The sequence below is a fragment of the Danio rerio genome, chromosome 22 (genome assembly GCF_049306965.1).
Source record: "Danio rerio strain Tuebingen ecotype United States chromosome 22, GRCz12tu, whole genome shotgun sequence".
Lineage (NCBI taxonomy): Eukaryota > Metazoa > Chordata > Actinopteri > Cypriniformes > Danionidae > Danio > Danio rerio.
In genome coordinates this window covers 18,687,821-18,713,820 of record NC_133197.1, presented here as the reverse complement: position 1 = coordinate 18,713,820, position 26,000 = coordinate 18,687,821, and the positions used below count along the sequence as shown (strand labels likewise).

Below are 26,000 nucleotides of genomic sequence, written 5' to 3'. Positions count from 1 at the left end.
TCATTAATCATAAAAAGCTGACCTTTGTGAAAAAGCTACTTAATTCCTTTGTAATTAAGACATAAATGCATTTGAATGCACCGGATAAGGGCAAATTAGTCTGCCAGTCATTAACCTTCCTTCTTCAGCAGCAAAATTAGCTCAAAATATATGTGGTATATGCTCTTATGAACGCTAATTAGGAAACTATTGATTCATTTAATTGTCCCAAAACTAAATCAAGATGGTGAAATCTGGTCTGTTGTGGGACAAGTAAGAAACACTTGACACACCTTTGCATGTCAGCTCATGTTAATATTTTACTTCGGCCCAACTTTGGTCTGAAAAAATAAGACAAAGACAGCAGTTCCAGTAAGAATACATCCCATTTCAAAACAGTTTGGGGCTCTCAAGTCATCAAATACACCTTTATTTTCAATAGCAATTCTAATTTTGTGCATTATAGGTTATATATCTAATGTCTAGCCGGTTCAAGTTGAGAAGAGGAAGTAAGCTCCTACATTGTGATCAGCAGCAAACTGCTAAGTCCCGGTATTTAGACACACATCAGCTTGCATCATTTGTACTACAGTATATAAAAGGGTGTGGGTACATTTGTAATCTCTGTGAACAGCTACAATAAAGAAAACCATTTCAAAGAGGCAAAGTGTGAGGGTGGAAGCTACATTGATGTTTATATCATGAGACAATGGAATCAATTGTCCCAATTGCGGTAAGAATGATACAGACATGTTTGTTTTATGCTAGAAAGTTTTGAGGGTTTGTTTGCCCTTGTGGCCAGTCACAATCACATACATTCTGAGAGTAAAATCCAAAGGTGTGACTAGGGTTCGGGAGAAGTTCTTGGAGAACAAAGGTCCATATGTTCCTGACTGAAGCAGAGACCACCAACGCTATTGAGGTCACAAATTTGAAGATAATCTAGATCTGATGTGATGTTGTTCTGTTTCTGGGAGGCTGCTTATTGAATCCTTCTTGGGAAGACCTGAATCCAAGCTAGGTCTCATCTGGGGTAGGGAGGCAGGAGGAAATGCACCTACAGACATTTGGTGTGTTAGTGCCATTCTAGGTGGGATACTTCCCCTAAGACCAGTGGGACCTGGGAGGTTCTGAGGGGGACCGATGGAAGTAGAAGAGACTCGGGTAGACTGGGGAGGACTTGGGGCAACTGGCTGAATCATGTCTGGGCGTAAGGATGGCTGGGAGGCGGAAAGGGCACGTGCGTCCTGGGTGAGAGTGCTCCTGTGGACTGCTGGTCGATGTGTGGGACTAGGGACAAGTTGCTGTACAAGGGATAACTGGGAGCCTGAGGGTGCACCCGGGGGGCTTGAACCATACTGGAATGTTCGAGCAGTAGTTGCCAGAGGACTATGGACAGGTGTGCTTGCAAGAGCAGAGGCACGGGCTAAGGTTGAGTACTGGGAACCTGGGGGTGTCTGAGTCTGGACGACCTGGAATCGCCGCACCATACGGGGAGACTGGACAGATCCAGAACCCATTAGAGGGTTACCCATCTGGGGACAGAAGCTCATGGCAACAGCTTGCTGGAGAGTAGCAATGGCAGAACTTGTAGAGGGTTGACTAGAAGGTCCAAACATACTCCCATGAGTTGACGGAGTCATGGACATGGCCCTGGGCCTCTGCATGTCCCCTTGTTTAACCAGTTTAACCATTTCCCTATCGTATTTCACAATCTCCTGGATCATCTCATTCTCACGGTTGTTGAAAACACCAGAATTGAGATCATGTTGTACTTTGTGCATCAGGATGGAGTTCTTCTTTCCTGTAAAGAAAAGATGATAAGTTATATCTTATTTTTTCTAAGTGTCCATAACTACTGTAGCTAGTAATCCTGAAGTTAAGGATGATTAATAATAATGGCAATTACCTAAATGTTTATTTCTTGTTACAGTGAATTCATTAAACTGTACTCTATTGCACCCTGTGGCTTTAGTAATTGTCAGACACAATGAAGCATTGTCTTATTCTAAACCATCATACTTCACCTAATTTTGTCAAATTTTCCAGGTGAAGGTATGAATCACAATTGTAATCCAGATCCATCCTGGTTTCAATCCTGCTCCTGGAGGGCCCTTTTTAAGTAGGGTTTAGCTGTATACAATTCATTAATAAACACCTGAATTAACTAATCAAGGTCTCCTTGACTGTTTTCTAAACATGTCTTAAGACCCCTGTATTATGTCTTACTCACTAGCACACATGGCCTTAGACACTATTTTTTTCCAAACGTAAGATTGGTTAGCCACTTCCCTGTGAACAGCAAGCCCCAGAGTCCTGCTGAGGTTTCTAGTGAGAGGGAAGATATAATGTCTGGCACTGGTGTCGTTGTGCTGAGTCACGCCATTGCTAACACAAACTTGCAACTCGGCATGTGCCTATCACCTGCACCCTGCTGCTAGCAAGACAATTTGCAGCTAAAATGACATCCTGCGCAAAGATCCTGCTGGCAGTGCCCCAACATCGCCTCCAATTTCTCTCACCTCTTTCTCCAGTACCACATACGAATAACACTTAGAACTATCACTTGTGGTTTGAGCTTGCAATTTCACCAAGCTGTCTTCCACAACTCTGTGGTGCAAATCACACCGTGTGCAGCTCCGTTTTATGGCAGCCATGGGGTTTGGCGTTGAGATTTTGTTTTAGTTGTGTCCTAAAGTACTTAAACTAGAATTCATTTATAATATCTCTTAGGGTTTTTCGCTGTGGGGAATGGCAGAAGTAAAATGGCTCTCTGGTACAGTAAGGTCTACAATTTGACACCATTTTCACTTTGATAATAACAGCTATTGACATTTAGTGAATGTAGCAGGTCATTGAATCTGAGATCGGGTTAGCGGATGTTCTTCTGCAATGTGTCTGTGGTCTAAACTCCTCCATGAGCTGAACTGATCATTTATGGAATCTGGCTGCCATGGCAACAGCAGCGAGTGGGGTGGCTGCATGGCCCCTATGTAAACAACTGAGGTGGTCATGTGAGAGGGAGTGACATCAGCAGCACACTGACCTTGGGAGATAAAGGAAGAGTATTTTGACTGGATGCTGAGAGGGGTGAGGAGGGCAGGTGGCTTACCTCTCTTGGCAATTTATGTGCTGAGGACACAAGCCAAGGGTGGCAAAACAATTGCATTCAAAGCAAACTAAATTTGGAGTGGCCTCAAATATGCCCACACATGTGACTAGAGGATATCCAAACACATGGAAATTCTGGGCCGTTTACCAAAAACTCCTCAAACACAAGTTAACACACATTCACATGATGCAATGGGACTGTACTACAGTATTACCACAGTTAACTTATTATTACATATTACTGGATGACTTACCAATTCGATCAAGGCGGTCAATGGCTACTGTCTCAAATGCTCTCCTCATCATGGGGTACTCCTCCAGTACTTCATTGAAGTTGTCCACAGAGAGGGAGTACAGTCTGCAGTAGGTGTCTGCCCGCACACTGGCAGTTCGTCTTCCACGGGTCAACAGACAGATCTCTGAAAATGAACAGAAAATGTCATGGTTGTGATTTGATTGTTGTCATAAATGGGAGGGTAAGTAGTACATAAGAGCAAAGGGTATTTACTGAGGTCAGAGCAAGCTCTAAGTGTGTGGGACTTGAGCTCCAAGTGGGCTGTACAAACCTGGAGTTTATATTTATTTAATGTCTTGTACATGACAGAGTCGAATATTGTGCTTTATAAAGGTCTACAACTACCCCAACCCTAAACCTGACCTCACAGTAACCTGTTCGGTTTTATGAATGTCTACACCCACCCCAACCCTAAACCTGACCTCACAGTAACCTATTGTGTTTTAGGAATGTCTACGCCTACCCCAAACCCAAACCTTAAAGTAACCTGATGTGTTTTGTTAATATCCACTCCACCTAAACACACCCTAATTGTGGCATAAGTCCCTCCCACTTGGAGGTCACCAAACCTACTTTTAGTGTAATCCCTCCCTCTTGGAGGTATCCAGGCTGCAGTGATACCTACTTGACATAAGATCCCTGAGACACGGAGGGCCTACAGTCAAGTCTGAAGGGGTTAGGGGGGATTTCTATCGAATACTGGCTGTATCTGATAGGGAAAACCCCAGTTGTAAATCAGCCAACAATGATATATTGGTTTTAATTAATTATTGATAGATATTTAGTACTTGTTAAGCTGGGAGACTAGCAAAACTACCAAAAGCTGCTTGTCCCTAAGAGGAAAAAGCCTTTGCTTTTTCGCAAAGCCAAGATGGGTTTTTGGTGGTTGTTGGTTTTAGATAGGTCTTCAGTACTTAGGCACCTAGCTAACAAAGACTTGACCATGCTAGAAGACCAAACTCAATCAAATTTCAATAGTTTAAGGGCCTACTCACACTATGCTATCCGAACCGTGCTCTGGCCCGTTTCCCGGATCGTTTGAGAAGTGTGAGTGCGCTGAATCGGGCTCAGGCACGGTTCACTTGAAGAAACTGAAAGCGAGACGTGAGTTTCAATGGACTGTTTCATATGCGCTTATTAATCACTCTTGCTGCTCAATGAACGCAAACTGTCGTAGATTATTAAAGACGCAAAACTCCCACGTCATGAAAGCTCTGCACCTTCAGCAAACCTCCTAATACCTGCAGCATGAGGACTTTATGATTGTTTTTGAGCGTCAAAAGTGGCTGACCTGTTTGGCAAAATATTTGACTGCGTGTCACTGCATATAAAACGACTTAAACGACGATATAACTGAACAAATGTCCACTGTGCTAAGCAAGCTGCGCTTCTGACCAGCGAATCATCGATGACGTAAGCGTGCCCAGGCCTGAATGTAATGTGAGTGCGGGCCATCGGGGGAGACAGGAGAGGGGACAAGCGTGCTTTGGCTCGGTTTAAAGCAGCTGTACATAGTGAGAGTACGCCATAAGCAGCTTATTAGGCACTTTAGTTTTAGCTGGTTTGCTTGTCTAAAAGGATGACCAATAGAAATCAAAAAACCCTCTAAAACCTTCAAAAAAAAAAAAAACCTGATTAGCATTGCTTGACTAGCAGCCTAGCTTGACCACAATATGATGTAAGTAGATGTAGTGCAATAGTGTTCACCAATTTCAAACATCCAACATAAACTTAACAGTTGTGGTTTTTGGTCCCACTTTCTCTCTTTGGTCACTTTGTTCGTTAAAGACCAAATTACCAAACCTGGAGCTAAAGTATGAAAAGCTAACAGTAGAGGACCTGCCAGTTCCTGTCTGCAGACTTGTATCAGCATTTTCGAGAGGTAAGATCCTGTCACTGACTGAGAGGGCTTAACACACACACACACACACACAGCTCAGCATTTGGGATCTACCCAGTTGAAAATGTGGCCACACTTCAAAGTGAATATTGGCACGGTTCAATTTCATTGAAGTTGCTGTGCCCATCATTCCCCATAGAGTGCATAGAACTGAACTGAAGATTGAAGAGGAAGTTGCCTGTCATAAAAAAATCAATATATCTTCAATTCTTGGTAACACTTGCAGGTCAATACGAGCCTTTAAGATAAATATTTAAAAAAAACTCAACCTTTAGTTCCTTGAACTGATTCATATTGCATGTTCAGTTAAAATCGATCCCATTTCAGAACCATTAACAACTTTTGCTGGTTTGACATCCTAGAGTTGAGTGTCTCATTTATAATTGCATTGAGAAATTTGCAGTCATTAAAATTAGAATTTGCATGACCAAGAGTTTTTTAAGGCATCAAAAGAATTCAATTATGTTCAATTTGGTCAACAGCAAAGTAGCTTCAATTATAAATGAGTCAAGTTGTAGTTGTTCTTTAATCATCTTAATGCTAATAACATTGGACTGCTGCTCTATTTGTATGCAAATATGACTAAAATGCCACGCCATTACACCACTGAAACTTTGAATGAAGGATTTTTTTAATGTTTTCCTGGAAAAATAAAAATAAGAAAGTTGTTTTTGCACTGATTTTTTTTTTTACCATTAAAATGTGTATAATTTAATTAAATATTTTATAGGATTTCTTCTTCCTCTGGTGCTCAGACTGTTTCTAGCCCAGTTTCATTCGGCCTTTGAAGTTTTTTGGCCATGTCTTGTTGACAGGCCTTTGTAGAGTTGGCACATTACAGGCACTTGATAAATACTGCATGTGATATTCTGTCAAATTATAGTTCTCAAAAACTGCACAGTATTGACTAGTAGCTATAATAATGATTAAATATCTTTTGATATATGAATCTGAATCCCATCTTTTGCGCCAGCAGACCTGCCAGAATGTCAGATTTGTACCTCTAATAATAAACTGCAAAAACAGCCGTCTGCCAAAAATCACATTTTCACAACATGCCCAGTTTGACTTGACGTATCACAGCGTGCAAAACTGAACTGTCAGATGTTTGACGAAGTGCCTCCTTTTACCACAAGTGTGGAGATCAAATTTAGCGCCGGTTTACAGTTGTTAAATACAGAACGTGCAAAACATCCATGATACCTTTTTTTTTTTTTTTACAGAAATCAGGTCAAACTGCAGGTATTCATTCACATTAAACTTTGATTATCTGCATGCACCTACACATGCTTAATGTATCATTCATGATATTTAAAGCTCAGTCGAGGAGATTAATGATGATTTCTCATTTCTATAAGCTGCTAAGAAGCATGTCTGTTAAACATACTTAATATATCCAGCTTATGAACACAGCTAAAAGCTGCATGCTCACTTAAATCGAATTTATTAGGTAGCATCTACAGTGGCTTATGCTATTAAACAAATCAAATAGCCAAGCTGTTTTTCATGGTAACTTAAACTGATAAGTTATTTGATAATATACAGTATATAAATCGAAGAATTGTGTTATGATTGATGATTGTCTCTTCTAATTGCTTATGTATTTACTAGCTTGCTTACAATTAATTATTAAAACTGTTGTTTAAAAATGAGTTAGAAAAAAATCCCTCCGTTAAATAACACTTTGGAAAAATAAAATATTAGTAAAAATTTCACATGAGGGCTAATCATTTTGTTTTCAACTGTATATATAATTTATCTATTTATATAAAATTAATATTTAAGAAATTAAAAAAAAGAAACACAATTATTTATATAAACTCTTCAACTTATTTAAAACATCATTCATTCATTTATTCATTTTATTTTCGGCTTAGTCCCTTTATTAATCGGGGGTCACCGCAGCAGAATGAACCGCCAACTTATCCAGCACGGCCCTTAACACAGTGGATGCCCTTCCAGCTGCAACCCATCACAGGGGAACATCCATTCACACTCATACACTACGGACAATTTAGCTTACCCAATTCATCTGTCCTGCATGTCTTTGGACTTGTGAGGGAAACCGGAGCACCCGGAGGAAACCAACGCGAACGCAGGGAGAACATGCAAACTCCACACAGAAATTCCAACTGACCCAGTCGGGGCTCGAACCAGCGACTAACTAAATAACTAACTAAATGTACATTATTCTGCTTATTATATGGCTATTTGCCACAAAATGTACCAATGAGACAAAAAAGTTACAATAATATATTAAGTATTTCATGAAACATAATGCTGACAAGAACAAAGGCTGAATGCAGCCTACACTAACCTACTAACTATTGCTTAGTTGCAAAATGGCGCTAAACATGACGGATAATATGGATGTGTTTAAATGAAATGTATTCACTGACAGTCAAGATGACTCCTGAAGTAACCGGATGACTCTGTGTTGTTAGTTTCAGCAGTTATCTGAGCATAACATACCTTGCAATGTCATAGTTGACCAAACAGAATCAAGTATTCCAAAGAGCTGTGTATGATGTACCCCATACACATCACAAAAGGCTTTTTTTTTCTTTGCCTTAAGTTACTGAAACGTTTGTTTTGTGTTCTAATTACTAGGAAGGAAAGATCGTGTTAAATTACACCATCAACAAAGAGCATCAAAACAACATGTTATCTGAATTTCCCGGTAAAATGTACAGAAACTGAAAGATAAGATTAAACAAACTCAAAGCTCGATCTTGGGATTTAAAATCTGCCTGAAATGAAAATTTACAATCTTTATTTTGCTAGCTCACATTGTTATTCTTAAGGTGAATAATTTACCCATGGAAGTCAATCCACTGGAAAACACTGTTTGTTTTGGTAATCTTCAATGAAAGGCTGACCATTTGCTTTTATGTTTGGAGTGGCGGTTCTTCTGTTGACATCAACCCGAGGGCTTCCATAGCGACTGCATATTAATAACAATAGTTTATCATCAGCATACTGAGATAAAAGTCTCTTCAACGTTCACTTTACACAGACTTTAAGGATCAATATCATTTCATTAAGTAAACATATTTAAAACAAGAATTAACTGCTTAAAACAACAAAGGATTTGTTTAAAACAAAAAATACTGAACCAAAAGTCTAAATCATATCTTGGACAAAAGTAGCTGAAATCTTCATTCATATTTAAGTATTTCAATTCCATTCAACTCCCTCCAAGCATGGAAGTAAATGGTCAGACTTTCTATGACCTAACAAAATAGAAACCAACAGTTGATGGTAACCATTGACCTCCATAGTATGAAAAATAACTATCATGGAAGTCACGGATTACCATCAGCGGTTTGCATACTAGCTTTTCTCCAAATGTCTTACAATGTTGGAACCAGTTGAAGGGTGAGTAAATGATTACAGAATTTACATTTTTGGTCAGGGGTGTCCAAACTTGGGCTGGTGTCCCGCATAGTTTAGCTATAACTTCCCTCAACACACCTGCCTGGAAGTTTTTGTATATAAAGAAATAGCTTGATTAGCTGGTTCAGGTGTGTTTATTGGAGTTGGAACTAAAATAAGCAGGACACTGGTCCTCCAGGACTGAGATTGAGCACCCCTGTTTTTGATGGTAATCAGTATAAAGTATCATGACAAATCAGTCTGGAATTAATTGTTTTTGGCCAGGGAATCTCTCTATTCGACAGCAAAGATTTCTGCTCCACTAATTAGGTGTTATTAATTGGCCCTATTTGTTCTTTATCAGCTTTCTTTCTTCAGTGCCGCTGGCTTCTGGTATATTCTCTGTCTTGTGAACTCTGCTCTTCGCCCCTCACAGACTGTGGCCTAAAGACTCTGGCTTTTTTCTGGATCACCAACGCAAGCCCCTCGAAGGGGACGGCGTCTTAAATGGGACAAAGCCCGCTGGAGGGAGGAACTGAGGAGTCATGTTCAAATGTCAGCGGTATTTACCACTGTACTCACAGTGCAAAACCAGCTGCTAGGGTGTTTAACTATACATACTATTCCATAATATGAGACTGTACACACAGTTCTAGTTTATAATGCTTACAGTTGGAACACAAAGCAGTCAATGTTTTTTCTTGGTCTTTGTTTACAAAAATCCCACAGGAATGTGATTAATTTGCTACTGATCCCGTTGGAGTGAAATGATGAATAAAATTAATGTTTTTACTGAATATTTTGCAATATATTATTTTAAATAGTTTTGTGTGAGTTTTATTTTGAATTTTGTTTCTAATTCTTAGAATTTGACATTTTTAGTAAAACTATTTGCAATATTATTAACAGTTTTTATTTATTTTATTAGTAAATGTCAAATTGTAAAACTTACACAAAAATAAGTTCCTCATGAATTGCATTTATTTACATCAATTCTTGACTTTTATTTTGAAGTTGTTTTTAATATGTAGTTTCCAGACATGTCACAGTTTTGATTGTAAATAATTTACAATATCATTTAACTTTAGATATCATTATTTTATTATTATGAATAATATATTAGATATAAAATGAGTTTTTGGTCTTTAGGGGACTTTTATTTAGAATTTCGCCTATACCCAGTTGATTCACAAAAAACAGCAAACTAAACTTTATACTATATTTTCCTGTAATTATTACTCGTTTATTTTACAAATAATAATTTACAATTTAATTTATTTATCTTTTTAAACAGGAAATTAACTAGTAAATTACTGCATTCTCTACGTTTTTTTCCTATGGTGCGTTTTTATTATATTTATTTATTTAATTTTATTATAACATTTAATATTTACTAACAGTATGTCACAAGTTTCAAAGCTGTAAAAGAGCTACATTCAGCTGTATTTTATCTGTTAGAAATTGAAATCTTCATGAAGCATATGATCCAAATGAGCATATTTTTGATCTTACCCCCAAAATAGGAGCCGTCAGAGAGCTTCATGCCAATATTCCCTTTGGTCAGGACACTGACTACGCCGTGCTGAATAAAGTACATCTTTTTGCCGATGGTTCCCTCACGAATGATGTAATCTCCTGGTTGGAAGACCTCGAAGCGCAGCTTGGTTAGCATTGCTGTCACAAAGTTTGGATCTGCGTTGGCGAACAGCGGCATGGACGCCACCAGCTTCCGGCAGTTGAAGTTGACTATTTCCTGAAGGTACAAAAGTTAGTTTATTGTCAAATTGGAGATGAGTAAAGAATTTCTGTAGGATTTTCTAGTACCTCTCGTAATGGTTCGTTCAGTTCTTCCAAAATGCTTTCCTCGTCGAACATCTTTCCCTGGTATCTGTGCTCATAATAGTCATGGATCTTCTGCCGGAAGTCGGCCGGAAGTTTGTGGAAAGACATGTACTGCTCAACTTGCTTGTACTGGAATGAAAAAAGGAACAAAAAAAAGATGTTATGGGACACACTTTTGACTCAAAATATCTAAGCAGCCAGTCGGTCAGCCATTTTAATCCCACCTGGCCTCTTTTGTGGTGATGTGATATGCTGACAGGGATCACTGTATACACATGAAAGTAAATAATTAATCATCCAGGCTTGTTTTCTTGTATAGGCGTTCCTGCTATTTTAGGAAACATCAAGAGAAGTTATTTATGGTGATCCACTAAAGTGCATATGATAATGGGATGTTCTGGAAGCAGAAAGAGTTTGTGGAAATGGATGACAAGCCGTATTCGTAGCACAGCATCATGTAGTTGACTGTCTCTACATCTGCTTTCTGATTTGTTACAGAATTTTCTCTATGTATGTTGTGTAGAATCTGGTTTATATCAAAAGAGCAAATGCTAAAATTATGGATGTTTCACAAATGTATCACTGATTAGCTATATATCATCTACCATTAGTTTTTCTGTTTACAAAATCAGTTTTGTCCCAGTACTCGAGTGAATATATTAAGTTGGTAGCAAAATATAATAGGTTAAAGGCATAGTTCACCCTAAAATGAAGGTTTTTATCATAATTTGCTTAGCCCTTGAGTTGTTTGAGTTTCTGTAGCACACAAAAGATATTTGAAGAAAGCTCTAACCACTGAGTGTCATAGTAGGGAAAACAAATACTATGGAAGTCATGGCTAGGGGTTTTTAGCTTGCATCAAAATGTATTGTTTTGTGTCCAACAGAAGAAATAAACTCAAGCAGGTTTGGAACAACTGTAGGATAAGGTAATGATGATAAATAATCTTTATTTTGGGGTGAACTATTCCTTCAAAGGGCCATGAAAGCCCCCTGTATCAGCAGGGTGTTTTCACACCTCAAGTTTACAAATGTCAGGAAAGGGGATGAGTTCTACTTTGTTTAGCTGGGAGTGTTGAGTGGCGAAAGATTCAAGAGTTTGCATGAAAAAGAGGTTCAATTCGAGCAAGCAGTGATTTTTTTTTACTGAGGCAAAACAAACACAGACGTAGAGGAGAAAGACAGTAACTACATTTACATGGACATCAGTTATCAAATTATTTGGCAACTTATTAATTTGTCAACTTTAACTGCAGTTTAACACTTCCACTTTCATTCGGGAACATTTCATGCATGCTGACAAACAAGATAATGGATGCAAGGAACTGCTGGAAGAGTGATTATTTAATGGAGTGTATGATACCGAACAGTGAATGGGAAAAAAAAAACACACATTTCTCTGTTAATTAGCAATTACAGCGGATCTTTCTGCCCATAATATTGTAATGATATTAACGTACTGTAAACTTAGTAACTAAATCATTTTGACTAAGGTGTGTCTTTACAAAGTGAAAGAGTACTGCTGACAATACTAACTAACTTTGCCTCTGAAGAAACATAAACAAACCTCATTGATCGTACACTTACCAAAATCTATAGAGACAGGACAATCAACACGTACTGGGGCTGTGTCTTTTTTAAAAGGAGACAAGTAGCAAATCCGGACCATTTCCAGATGTGAAAAGCTCTCAAGTAAAAAAAAATGTTTCTTACAAACATTTTTTGTTGCATGTTAGCAGACCACTGTAGTCCAACTGCACTCTCATAGCGGAAAAATAAAAACAAAACCTTCGCTGTGGCACCTTTATAAATGCAACACTGACAATCCATGTCTTCGAACAATTCTTCTACTTCTACTTGTTTTAATTACGGTTGGCAACCCAATGTGTCGTCGATCTGCCGTCTGAACATTGTAACACGTAAAAACAGTCTTCGAAGCTATCATGCATATTAATGCCATTGCACCTCAATCACAATAAAGTGTGCTGGTTGGTTCGAACCAAGTCTATCTATTGAATTAATGATGAAAGCTCAAAGACGTCACATTATACTGGCCGGCACAGACAGCCAGTCTACACTCTGGAGTTTACACAAGGATCTAATCATCATGAAGTAGCTTCAAAATTTCTATGCAAACCGGAAGAAAAAATTAGCTTGAAACTATTTCAACAACCAATTTCCACTTTTTAGTGAAATATATGTGCTCTTATAGTGTTTTAAGCAACATTGGACCTATTTATGACTGTCAACATCTCACAAAATGTGTTTTGGTGTTTCGTGACCGTTTAACAAGACTAAAAATATGTTAACATTTGAAAATCCCACCTCATGACTTTGCGAAGCAGGGGCTCATGTTAACAGTTTCTGTGTTGAATAGAGGAACGCAGAGGTTAGAGAGTGTTAATACCAGCAGCATACGACACATCACTGCAGCAGTTTCTCACACACATACTGAGGAGCATTACTATCAGTGACAGTCTTGATTTCCTGTCTCTACATAAGATGCCTATATGACAGGCAGCAAATAATAAAAGTGGACTAAATAAATCAACAGATACTAAGAGCACTGAGCTAAGACTAATATACAGAGATAGATAGACAAGACAGACAGACAGACAGACAGACAGACAGACAGACAGACAGACAGACAGACAGACAGACAGACAGATAGATAGATAGATAGATAGATAGATAGATAGATAGATAGATAGATAGATAGATAGATAGATAGATAGATATTTAAAACAGCAATTCTATGTAGACTAGCATAGATGCTAAGGCACCATTTACAAAGGTCCATTTTACTTTACAACACCTACGTTTTGTTAGTTACATCTTCCATCCATACTACTCCAGCATCTTCCACCCTCGACGACAAAGCATAAATCACATCTAAATTTTCACAATACCATATAACAAGACTCAGCACGGATGTGTGTGTGTGTGTGTGTGTGTGTGTGTGCACGCTGTTGAAATAGTCCTGTAATCAGTCAATGAGCAGCTTTAGCTGTGTGTTTGCAATCAGACAGGGTTAGGAACCGGTGTGTGTGTGCAGTGCATGACTGGACCTTGTAGTCCATATAATGGTGGATTTATTGTTCAATGCAATCTGTGCGTAGCTCATAACACATACCTTGCATGTAGCTGATGCTTTTTGGGCAGTTATACTTTTGCATTCGGTTGCAATAACACTTCAAAATAATAGTAAGCAATAGTAAGCAGTGGGGTTTCTAAGTTTCACTGTGTCATGTGTCTTTGCCTGTGCCTTGAGTTTACACTGGAAATGCATGCAATGCTACTTTAGAAGTAGCTCATATTCATCCAGTGAAGAAAGTGGCAGAAACAATGTTCAACAACTTTTTTATACAAGTTTTCACCTTTATCTGAATTGGACAGTGGAGATTACAGACAGGAAAGCATGGGAAGCAGAGAAAAGGAAAGGATCGACAAAGGATCCTTGAGCTTGGAATCGAACTTGGGTCACCCCGTGAACACTGTAGTGCTATGTGTCGACAACGTGTTCAACAATCCATCTGAAGCTCCTCCACTGGACTCAAGACTTGTCATCACATGCAGTAGCATTTTTGAAAGTTACCCATCAAAGTACGGCAAAGGGTATACAACCTACCATGTGGGCTCAAAACAGAAGTATATATTGCCCTCAATGGTACTAATTAGCTGATTAACTTGTTCAGGTGTGTTTGATTAGGGTTAAAGCTAATCTCTGCAGGACCCTCCTAAACCAAGGCTGCATCCGAAATTGCCTACAACTCATTAGGTACTGCAATTAAATTTGACCAATAGAAAAGTACTTTCAACACATTATGAATGTGAGTAGTTTGAGTGTAACTTGGATGCACTACATCCACCATTTTGTTATAATCACATGACCTACCGGCGTCAGCTGCGTCACTCCCATTCATGAATTCTCTCACGATGCCTCATAGGATAGTGCAGCGTCCATCAGATGCACACTTCGAAATCTCGCCGAAAGTAGTAGGTCATCCAGGTACTTCTTGCATATTGTTTTTTGAATTCTATGAATTCGGACATACTACGCGGCTAGCATACTGTTTTTAGCGTACCATATAGTATGGAATTATGCGATTTCGGACACAGCCCAAGTGTGCAGATCCCTGAACTAGACTGCCAGACAGACAGTTCCTCAGGTGCTGTTGGCTTTTTAAGTGTTGTGAGGTGAAGCTGAGTTTAAGGTTATTTTTGATGGCACTGAAGCAGTCAAGACCTCACATTCCATCAAACACTTATTACTAGGCAGGGAGGCTATTTACAGTAGAGTGGTCTGCTAAATCTGAACCTTGTGTCACAATATTCCTGAAGAAGCGTTAAATGCGAAACAGTCTCCTGTGGCCTCTCAGACCTAATATTCCAGCATAACTCAAGCATAGTGGGTCATGTGCACACCAGGATAATGACATGGGGGGAAGGGTGATGCTCCTTAGTGACCTCCCAGCTGGATGGATGGTGTTGGTTGGAGAAGGCATGTGGATAATGACTGTCGGTGTGTGAGTGGTGACATATGCACGACTTGACAAGTCTTGGGTCGATCCCCGAGCTACTAACAGGGTGCAGTCTGTCGCGCTTGTTAGTGACAGGTGCTGTCTGTTTTACAGGCCACTGAAGGGGGAGATTCTGTAAGTACTTTTGCTAATTATTGGTGTATGCTTCGGGTGCCTAAACTAAGTCCTGGGCAGCTGGTGTACTGCAAAGTTTAGCTGCAACTTGCCTCAAAACACCTCCTCTGATGTTTCTAGAAAGCCTAGTTAGAGCTTGATTAGCTAGCCTAGGTGTGTCTAATTGGGGTTGGATCTAAAATTTGCACTGGCCCTCTAGGACTGGGCACTTCTGGTTTATGCTGAAGAATTAATTACTTAAATAATCAAGTTATCATAACTCGTTCTCTAATTTTAATCTCTACTGTACTTCAAGCGAAATTGAAGAATAAATTTGTGGCAGAGTTCAAAACAGCTTACCAAAGTGAGCCCTAAAAAAAGTCTACGGATAAAGACCTTCAAAATACCATTGGTCTACGATGGCCATTACATAATATTAAGGTGTGCTTAGTGGCTCTGTCTTCATTGACTTGAAAATCTGCTCCAGTTCATTTCCTTTGTTCAGCCTGTTGAGGTCAGACGTCCAGGAGTAAAAATGTAAACAATGCAAAGCTGCTTTACAGTACAAATTGAAGTGTCAGTCAAACTGAAAGCAACTGAAATAAGAAGAGACTGTGTAAAGCAATAGGTGCAGCTGTCATAACACTTGAGGCATGATCTGATCAGCTAACAATAAGCATAATCTGCATCAATGAGCTCGGATGACATAACTAATCCTCAACCATATATCTCAAATGCTTCAGAATAAAGATTAAACTTCCTGTCAGGTGCGCACACACTATATATGACAGACGCTGCATGTGTGTGTTCGCATGCAAACTATTACTCATCATCCCTTTGGCAGTGGGTGGGAAGTCATGGGAAGTACGCTGACTGACTTTAATTAGCTCAGAGTGGAAATCCCTATCATAAATCCATTTTGTAAAAACCTTTTGTTTCGGTAATCCAGACCAAATACTAATCTAATTCAATCTTAATTAATTATGATTGAATAAGGGGTTTATACAATCGCACACAACCAAAAGGAACAATGCTTTTTTTTCACCTTGCAATTCTGCTTGGGGTAATAGCTCAACGCTAATTGCAACAGACAGTTTCGTTATTAAAAAAACATCTATAATGAGCCTATTTGAAGGAGGTATAATATTGCTGAAAAGAATTACTTTTATTTCATTTAAATAATGATGGGTTAAATCTTCAACAAATCACTCTATATCATGAAGAAGTACCAAAAACATGCCTGTGTTTACTTTCACACCAACGTTAAGCCACCTCAAAATAACAGTGCCTTCGCCTCTCATCAGGCTCGACAATCTCTGTAATTTACGGTTTGTCCCTTTCGATCAAGGAAGTCTATTTTCTCCTCTCTTTGGTTCATTCAGTCAGCCTTGAAGTAAGACAAGGTGTTAAGCTGAAACATGAAGACAATTACTCGGACCTCGTAGCAGTCGCTGTCTGTGTCCCCTAAAACATACAGCAAGGGTCTCAGTATTAGCACTGGAAACACTTCAGGAAACTTTTAATTGCGCTAGGTCTGACAGATACTGCAGCTCAGGAAACGTGTCTGTTTATACTCAAATGGAGCTTATTTTCATTTGTTTCTTATTCTCTTCCCTCTTATGACTTAACATCACTTCCCAAACAAACACTGTAATTTGAATGGCGTTTACACTCATAATAGTCTGTCTGATTCTCCTCATCTTAAGGTTTATATAATCATGCATTCATCCCGTATCCGAAGCAGATAGCTGTCTTGATCATCAATGAGTCAATGGTGCACCCCAGTGACAGGCAAGTCTCTGCTTGGTGCACCTTCTCCACAAGAGATGCTCATTGCTTTCAAGAACTCTGACATCTAGACTGGTTTCCCTGACTGAGTCTGGTTTCTCCCAATGTTTCTTCTACATTTCCATCAATTGGTGAGTTTTGGTTTATTGCCACTGTTGCATCTGGCTTGTTTGTTTGGGACTGATGGAGCTGTGCCTCAAAGAAGTTGCTCTTCAGTAGATCAGCCTTCAATAATGATATTTGTATTAAACCAAACTGAATTCAACTGAACTGAACTTCAACAGTGACATTTACAGTAAGCTGAACTGAATTCGTTTTAAATTAAGTTCATCTAAATCAGCATTCTATCAATATACTCCATTCTTCCTGATTTGCTGGAATGTTCTACTGAAATATAGTCATGGCTTTATATTTTCTTTTTATCTATGTTAAGCTGCTTCGACACAATCTACATTGTAAAAGGGTTATAGAAATAAAGATGAATGCCTAAATTCACTCTTGACTCGTTTCCATTGAATGGTTCGGTACAGTTCGGTAGACTTTTATGGCCATTTCCACAGTCAAAAGTTACCAAAAAGCAAACCATACTTATTGGGTAACCTTTCGCAAGCTTGACTAGCACAAAAAAGGGGTACCAAAAGGTGGAGGCAGATATGCAACTAAATGCTATTGGTTTACCAGCCAGGAGAATGAGAACAAAGGAAGGTTGACCCGAGCTCAAACAAACCTTGTTGTCGTCTTGATGAACAGCCGCAAAGCTAAGAAAAGCAGAATCTACCCTGTCTTGTTTTTGTTTACAAGGCCGTCTAAATCGCGAACGGTTTCACCTTCTCCAGAGAGCTCACTTTCACGTCTATATTTGAAATAACAAACTTCTTGAGCTAATAAAAACAACATGTGCGATTATTAAGTGCTTTTGACATCCTTTAAAAAACAGACAAGGCGAGAGCGTTACACAAAAAAACAATGATTCTTTCAGCAGCCTAAAATATGAGCAAACTGCCATGTTTAACCATTATCATCGCCTTTTAGACTTTTATATGAAATTGGAATGACGGAATTACTTTCTAGCAATATGTTAATGTTATGTGCTGGCAGGGGCGGACTGGGACAAAAATTCAGCCCTGGCACTGTAGCCACATCAGCCCACATAACCACACCGACATAGCCCCACCCACGGACACGCACATTCACTATTTATTTTGGTGTACAGATGGTGAAATAATATGACATTCTTGCCAGATTTTGATTACGTTAAAAATTGTTAACGTAACGTAATTGGTTTGATTACGGTAACCTCGGATTGGGTCGGCCCATCTTGAAATCAGGCGGCCGTCGCATATTGGTCCAAATGCTTAACATTTATTATTATTACTATTATTATTATTATTATTATTATTATTATTATTATTATTATCATCATCATCATATCACATCTAGCAAGAGATAAAAGCTGCCTCCACATAAAAACAATACATAAAAAAAAAAAAAACTGACCGGCCCACATTTAAAAATTGGTCTGGCCCTTCTGGCATTTGCCAGAATTGCCAGATGGCCAGTCCGCCCCTGTGTGCTGGTGAAAATTAAAGATACAGATGAGAGGTTTGCATTGACTGTATGTTTTGTGTTGTTTTTGAAGCCAAATAAGAACTAAATGCACACTGTGTTTAGTTGATCTGTATTTAGTAACAATTCAGAGACTGTAAGGGGCTGTATGAGTTCATAAATGTTGCATTTATTTATTTATTTTATATAGTTGCAGACATTAGGTAGGCTATTTAATTGATCTGCAGTTATAATCAAATTATTTTCATAGAAAGGTCAGTAATTAACATTTATACACAAGTATTTATATTTATAAAGCCTCTGTTCTGTGAGAAGTGCTTCTAGTATGATAGGTCAACGACCCATACTGCTTTACTTTGACATTTCCTCGAGCAAGAATAACGTAGACTGAAACTGAAATGATGTCTGTCCTACACCATGCCCATCTTTGGTACACTTTTGGCAGTGGAAACGTCTGATAAAGAAAGAAAGAAAGAAAGAAAGAAAGAAAGATAGATGTGAATGCAGAAAGCTATGTGTCAAGGATGGGACAGGACTAGCATTAGCTTAGCACCAATACAATAAGCCACACATCTGTTGACCCACAGGTAGATGATCAGATTAACCTGTGTAATCTTCCTAACAGAAGTCATCAAAGGAGTGATGCATTGTTGCGTAATATAGTAGAGTTAATCATCTTAGTCCTTTCAATATGTCCGAATTGACTTTCTGATATCAAAATCCCCTTTTCAGGGACAACTGAACTGATTGTCGCAAATATAAAAAGAAAGATCTTTTTAGCAATGGATTTAACTGATTCACCTCTAACCCTTGTTACCAAATCACAGCAAGCTTCGGCAAATATGTTTCATCAAGCTATTAATTATGAACTGTACATTAGCGCACATGCTAACTGCATGGAATCACAGTGTTAGGCTGTCCACGGGCTTTTTTATCAGTACATGCAGTTCACATTTAGTCCGTGACATAAAGGGATGATGTATTTCCAACGACCATCTGCCAAAGCACAAGGTCATCACAGTCACCAAGGCGGGGGGATAAAAGCTGGGTCCTGTGAACCGTATATCAAGCTTTGGTTCCATATGGACACAGATTCCATCAGGGGATGTATTTAAACCATAGGTATTCAGCACCAACTAGGATTATGCTGGCTTACGGTTAATAACAAATGTGATGTGAGACCCCAATGGCCCCGTAGTACACTACCCTACACAAATCTCAGATCCACTTACAATGATATGGTTGTAATTCTACAGTCAGTATATATTCTTTTGTATAGTTCATGTCCGAAGCAACACTGTGATCAATATTCCAACATACTGATCTAAGCAGAAACCACAGTGTTCAATGGTCGATAGATACAGCTCAATCTGTACATCTCAGCAGGCCTATACAACCACAGGTCTCTGGGGTGCATTAATGTTGACAGTTGACAGAAACTAATCCCAGACCAGTGTTGTTCTACTCCATATGAACATTTGTTAGAGGCTGGACCTAAACAGGTGCTTGAAAGTCAAAGTTAAGCAATGTAATGCTTGTTACATAATGGCTAATGGCCTGTTCATCTGTCGTTGTCTGGCAATCCACTGGTTTCCACTTAGCAGGGGAGATGGACATGTGATGGGAACCACGGGGGATCTACACAGGGACAATGTGCTGTTTGTTCGTCAGGTTGCAAAGCCGTGAGAATTTTTTTTTATCTTTACCGCGACTGCTACGCGGTCCGAGTAATTGTCTTCATGTTTCAGCTTAACACCTTGTCTTACTTCAAGGCTGACTGAATGAACCAAAGAGAGGAGAAACACTCTCGTTTCATATTCACAGTGATATTTATATAACAGAAAAGTTATGTTCTTTGGTTTTTAATTATATTATTTTCATTCACAACTATAGCAGCCCAGCTGCGAGAGATATTAAAACCTATTGCCTTCCTGAGCACGGGCTGAGCCAAAGTGATGCAAATGCTAAAGGCAGAGTCCCAACGTCTGTGACTTTGTCTTTGGGTGATACTTTCAAGCTGGTCAGGGTAGGTGAAACCTGAGGATCTATTCAAGACCTTATAACAAGATCCTCAACTAAAACTAGCCTTGCCCTTTTTCAATGTCTGCACCTACAAACTCTGCCCCTTCCTAAAACACATAATAGACAGGACGACTCCGTCTCAAATTAGACTTGATTTCGGACTTGCTGCAGACTTGTAACAGACTACTCTTGTCACTATAAGAGACTCTTGTAGCCTCCTGCAGACTTCTGGAAGACGCTGTATGATTGCAGACTAACTAACACATCGCAATTAAGAAATTCTGCTTGTTTGAGTCTCCTGGACTGGGTTCTTATCATTCATCATTAATGTTTTCAACACTTATTACTATAACTTTTAAAACTACACAATTAAATGCTAGAAAGCTTGTCTTGGGTCACCAGGCTGTAAATATCTTACTATTCTTGAAAAGCAAACACTCAAGGACTACCATCATAGCAATCCACTTCTTCCACTCCAACAGCGAGATCTCTTTCGTCTTCAGAATGGCGAAAAAAGGCCATTTTAATGAATATTTTCACACAAAGCAATATCATTACATGTTTATTCTGGATCATGAGGGCAAGACCAGCCTCCTATTGGTCCTTTATCTCATGCAAAAGATGTCTTTTGTTGCCATATTTAGCTAATTCTACTTCCCTGCTGCTGTAGTGGCTCTGTTATCTGACGGCAGGCAGCTCTGTTGCTAGTGATTAATGAAGAGGAAAGTCTGCTGCCTGAGGCGAGATTTGATGAGATCCATCGAATCCCTTTGGGATTCTCCACATTACATCATTCCTTTAAATATGATTATAATATAGGTGTTCTGAGTAAAATTAAGAATTGTCTGCTTAACCATAATAAGCAGTAATAACTTTAAATGCATTTTAGTGACTTAGTATGTTAGCCTTGTGTTATGTCTTATTTATGTGCAGAGGCAACAATGAGTAAATAATGAGTGATTTAGAACGATTTTAGAGCCCTTGCTGTATTGGCCACCAGAGCTACTATTTAAGGCCTCCCTCACCACCCCCTTACCACCATAACCCCCCCAGCCAAACTCCACCCAACACTACCACCCCCTTCCTGGTGTTTACTTTTGTCTGCGACACCCTGTGATGCCAACTGCAACCCACCCCCACCCCGGCTCTTCACTTTTGTACTCAACCACTGCAACTACCCAATCCCCACTAACCACCCCTGTGTGTTCGCTTTAGTCCACAATCGTCCCCCTCTTTACTTTATACCCTGGAATGGAAATTGGAATTGCAATGGCCATCAAACATGATCAAATTGTGTCTGAAAGCACAAATTGTGAGCAGAAAACAAGTAAAATTAAAAACAGGAGGTGAATCCAAGATAAATCCAAGATGAATTTAGGATGTACGGCTGGAGAAAAAATACATGCATCATGATTTTTTTCTCTTAACGATTCTGGATCTATTCAAAAAAGTTTAGAATTGATTTAGTACCCAAATTAGGTCTCAAAAATTTCCCTTGTGCCAGTGGTTTTAGAATCAATAAGGGCGTACTCACACTAGGTACAGTTGCCTTGAACCATGCCGAAGCACGATTGTCCCCCTCCACTTTCCCCCGACGGCCCACACTCATACTGCATTTTGCCTTCCGAACCTGAGCACGCTTACTTCATCGATGATACAACTGTTCAGTTTAACAGGAAGAGAAGTGCTCTTGCTTAACACAGTAGAGATTCCTTTAGTTATATATATTTAGTCGTTTGGGATGCAGTGGCATGCAGTCAAATATTTTGCCGTACAGACCCACAACTTTTGACGCTCATAAATGATTATAAATGTCCTTGTGCTCTTTGTATTAGGAGGTTTGCTCATGGTGCAGCTGACATGCAGCGAGAGGTTTGTGTCTTTAATAAACTACAACAGTTTGCATTCAGTGAAAAGTAAGAATGTTTAATAAATCCAGATGAAACAGTCCCTTGAAAGTAACGTTGGGTCTTCAGTTTTGGGCTCAGGTGTGATTTGGACTCACACTACAAGCATACAGCACCCAAGCCTTACCAAACCGTGCTCTGGCACATCTCTTCCAACCGAGCCAGGGCCGTTCAACTGTGAACCAAACCTAGGCCCGAATCAGAACATTCACACTTGTCAAACAAACCGGGAAACACGCCTGGGCATGGTTCAGATAGCATAGTGTGAGTATACCCTAAAGGAGGCGAACAGAATGTTTCTGAATCGCTGGTTGTGAATGAAACCGGCCCACTGCACTGTGTGGCAAACTAATGAAGCATTACTACTGTATGTTTTTTTTTTGTTACCTTGTTTTTTTCCTATAATCTGAATACTAGTATCTTGCAAAATAAGCAGTAAAATACAGCAAAGAAAAAAAGAAATCAGTCAGTTGAAATTCATTATTAAAACTATTATGTTTAAAATGTGTTGAGAAAAATCTTCTAAATGAAATACACATCAAAACAAGATGATACTGAGATATGAGGAGGGACACCTCTGGTTTATCTGAAACAGAATTTGATAAACTTCAGCATGTGCTGAATTAAGTTCTGACCATCTAACTTTTGTACACGATTTCCTTTAGAAGATAATCTCCGACCCTTTATCTGACTTGTCTACATAAATATTACATATCTAATGTGAACTGACTGCCACCCCTGGGGACTCTATTTTCACTGAGATAGGCATCACATTTCTTAGAATTACAGTCATCCCGATCTCTCCTTTCATTTAAAGCTTATGGCAACAACAAAACTGTCTAAATCTGTTTTCAGAAAAAGGAGGTTTCAGATAGATGCCTGATAGGAAGTTTATGACCAAATTGTTTGTGATGACAAGACATGGGTTTTCGAGCGAGAGTTGCAGGTGTAAACAAGCACCAGATGCTGTGATTAGGAATCAAAGAAGACCGAATTACTGAAGTGGGAGGGACTGACAACTGATCAGATGTGAGGGAGACCAGATTGTGGAGAATACCCAGAATCCTCAGCCGTAGGGATAGTTGGCCTGAGCAGTTTCATCCCCTCAAACAGACGATAGGTACCGACTTTGATCTGGCAAGATCAAACAAACGGTGACACATAAGAAGGTCATCTGCAGGTGTTTTGGAGTGTGTGTGTGTTTGGAGCAGAGCACCCACCTTCTCCTGATACTGGCGCCGGGAAGAGTCCAATGACTGTATGAGGGCGGTGGCGTGACCGATGAACATGGCATAGCAGGTGGCTCCCACGATCATACTCAGCATGGTCAACCAGATATCAGACATACTCTCAGGTGCCTGGCGTCCGTACCCGATACACAGCATATGGCTCATGGCCTTGAACAGGGCAAAGGAGTACAGCTCACTCCACGAGTCGTTCTGCAGTTTGTGAGGTGAGAAAGTGATAAAGAGAAAAAGAAGGAGAGACTTTGATTACTTAATCAGCACTTGATACACTCCTGTGAGCATAACCTCCTCTGGCCACTAATCCTCTTGACAAAATCTTGGCTCAGAAGGGGGTATATGCCTATAAAACCATTGTTAAATGTATCTCGCAAAGTACTTTACATTGGATAGATACAGTATGTGTGCCTCGGACTTGTGGTAGATTCATTATTCCATTGCTTTATTTCTGTGATTTAAAGCCAGCTAATAGGGTTCATTGTTCAGCCAGACTTTTGTTATAATGTCTTTCTTCCCATCATAAGTATCTGCATAAGACCTCAGCTGCTATTCTTCTCTCTTCATAAGTGAATGATTTTTTCAGGATTGCCCTGATGGGTCTCTGTGAAATGTGTTTAAACTGATTTGCATTCACTTCGAGCAGGGTTTAGACAAGGTTATGAAAATCCTGAATCAAAGTCAAACAGGCCAACGGTGACTTTGAATGGCAAACCGGGTGTGGGGTTGGGGGGGACAGTGGATGTAAAAATAGAAAATGGAGGTGCGGGGTAATCAGCGGAATTACATTTTTGGAGATGAGTCGAGAAGCAGCTTATTTGGCTTGGGGTAAAGGAAGTCTCCATTGAAACAGGGAGGCACCTTAAGGCTGATTTATACTTTTGTATCGAGTGCACATGTATGGTCTGATGCTGACGCTAACATGCACCTCTCAAAAACGTTTACTACACGTTGCAATTATGCATAGCGCAAGCTCTGTGATTGGTCAGCTTAGTAGTGCTGACAAGTGTGGCAGGGACCGAGAGCCACGCGAGCCCGTTGGAGTTAGTGTTTACAAGCCCGTAAAGGAGCTCCAGATGGGAAGTTTTGTTTTGTGTTTACCTTATAAATAATCCCATACGGAATCTGCGCACGCAGAATTTCACAGATTTTTCGCAGAATTCCACAGATTTCCGCAGATTTTTAGCCCATCATTAATTCTGTTTATTTACTTGAGTAAATGTGTGTAAATCTGTATTTATTCAGTTTTTTTATTGATTAAAGTGATATTATCAACTAATATGAAAATTTTCATCAGACTTATGTACAATGCAGTTTGTACAGTCATATTTTCTGTCTTTTAGTAGAGATATTATATGAGAGACTTGCTTTGTTTACCAAATAAAGTGAATCTAATTGGATTAGCATTTTAAACATTAAATAAAAGTTAAAAAGGTATTACTTTTTATTTCATATATTAAGGTTTTAGTTATGATACTCCCAAAATCATTCCGCAGAAATCCGCAGATTTTTACCAAAATTCTCAGCAGAAATAGCCAAAAACGTCTGCTGATTCCATCTGGCCCTGCTTATAATTAAAGTTGTTGCACGTCCGCCAGTTCCTGCCTCAAAATGAGCAAGTTTGAGCCACTTTTACAGTAAAGTAGCATTCAGAAAAAAACAAAACATCCATGAAGAGACTAGACATTAAAACCTGCTGCCAGCAAGCATTTCAAAAGTGTTATTGCAGAGCAACACAAACAGAACATAGTAGTATAGATACATGGTTATGCACAAGGCATGTGGCATGGGTCACGCCGATCAGTTAACGCAGAAGTATAAATCAGCCTTTAGGGCCGATTTAAACTTCTGCGTTGAGAGCATGCTGAAGTTTTGGCGGTACTTTTGCACAGTCGCATACCTTTCGACATACCCTGATGTGCGTCTCTCAAAAAATAAGACATATGCCCTGTGATTGGCTGGGTTGGTACTGATAAATAGTGTGGTCGGTGCAGAGTGAGGCTAGTGGTAACAAGTGTCGGGTTTTACGGAGGAGCCCCAGATGGACACTTTTGTTTCTGTGTTTTTCTACATTAAGATTAAAAGTCTTAAATGTTCCCTGGTTAATACCTCTTTCTTCCTTTAATGAGTGTGATTTGTTAGCTATTTGTACAGTAGACTCGCACACATTTTTGGCATAAATCCAAAACACAGGCAAAGAAACTCGAAACAGTGGAACAATGAAACCTCAATGGCTACTAGTTTTTTAGAAGTGTTATTGCCAGAGCAGCACAAACTGAACACAGAAGTATAAATGTACCAAATGGTGTGGGCTACATGCAAGGCATGCTCCGTGTGATCA

At 39.4% G+C, this 26,000-nt stretch overlaps 1 protein-coding gene across 3 annotated transcripts in view; it reads right to left on the bottom strand.

Moving 5' to 3' along the window:
* Positions 1-393: 393 nt before the first annotated feature.
* The window catches only part of hcn2b (hyperpolarization activated cyclic nucleotide-gated potassium channel 2b), a 55,680-nt gene continuing 30,073 nt past the window's right edge, over positions 394-26,000 (bottom strand). Inside the window, exons 4-8 of one of the 3 annotated variants that reach the window (XM_680322.10) lie at positions 23,639-23,857; positions 10,485-10,631; positions 10,173-10,413; positions 3,345-3,509; positions 394-1,783 (exon numbers count right to left, since the gene is read on the bottom strand). In XM_680322.10, coding sequence (XP_685414.3) covers positions 903-1,783; positions 3,345-3,509; positions 10,173-10,413; positions 10,485-10,631; positions 23,639-23,857 — 1,653 coding nt within the window. In that variant the 3' untranslated portion in view covers positions 394-902. Of the gene's footprint in view, positions 1,784-3,344; positions 3,510-10,172; positions 10,414-10,484; positions 10,632-10,726; positions 10,768-22,816; positions 23,553-23,638; positions 23,858-26,000 lie in introns of those variants that run through there. The other 2 variants (XM_073937786.1, XM_073937785.1) reach the window with 2 other exon arrangements.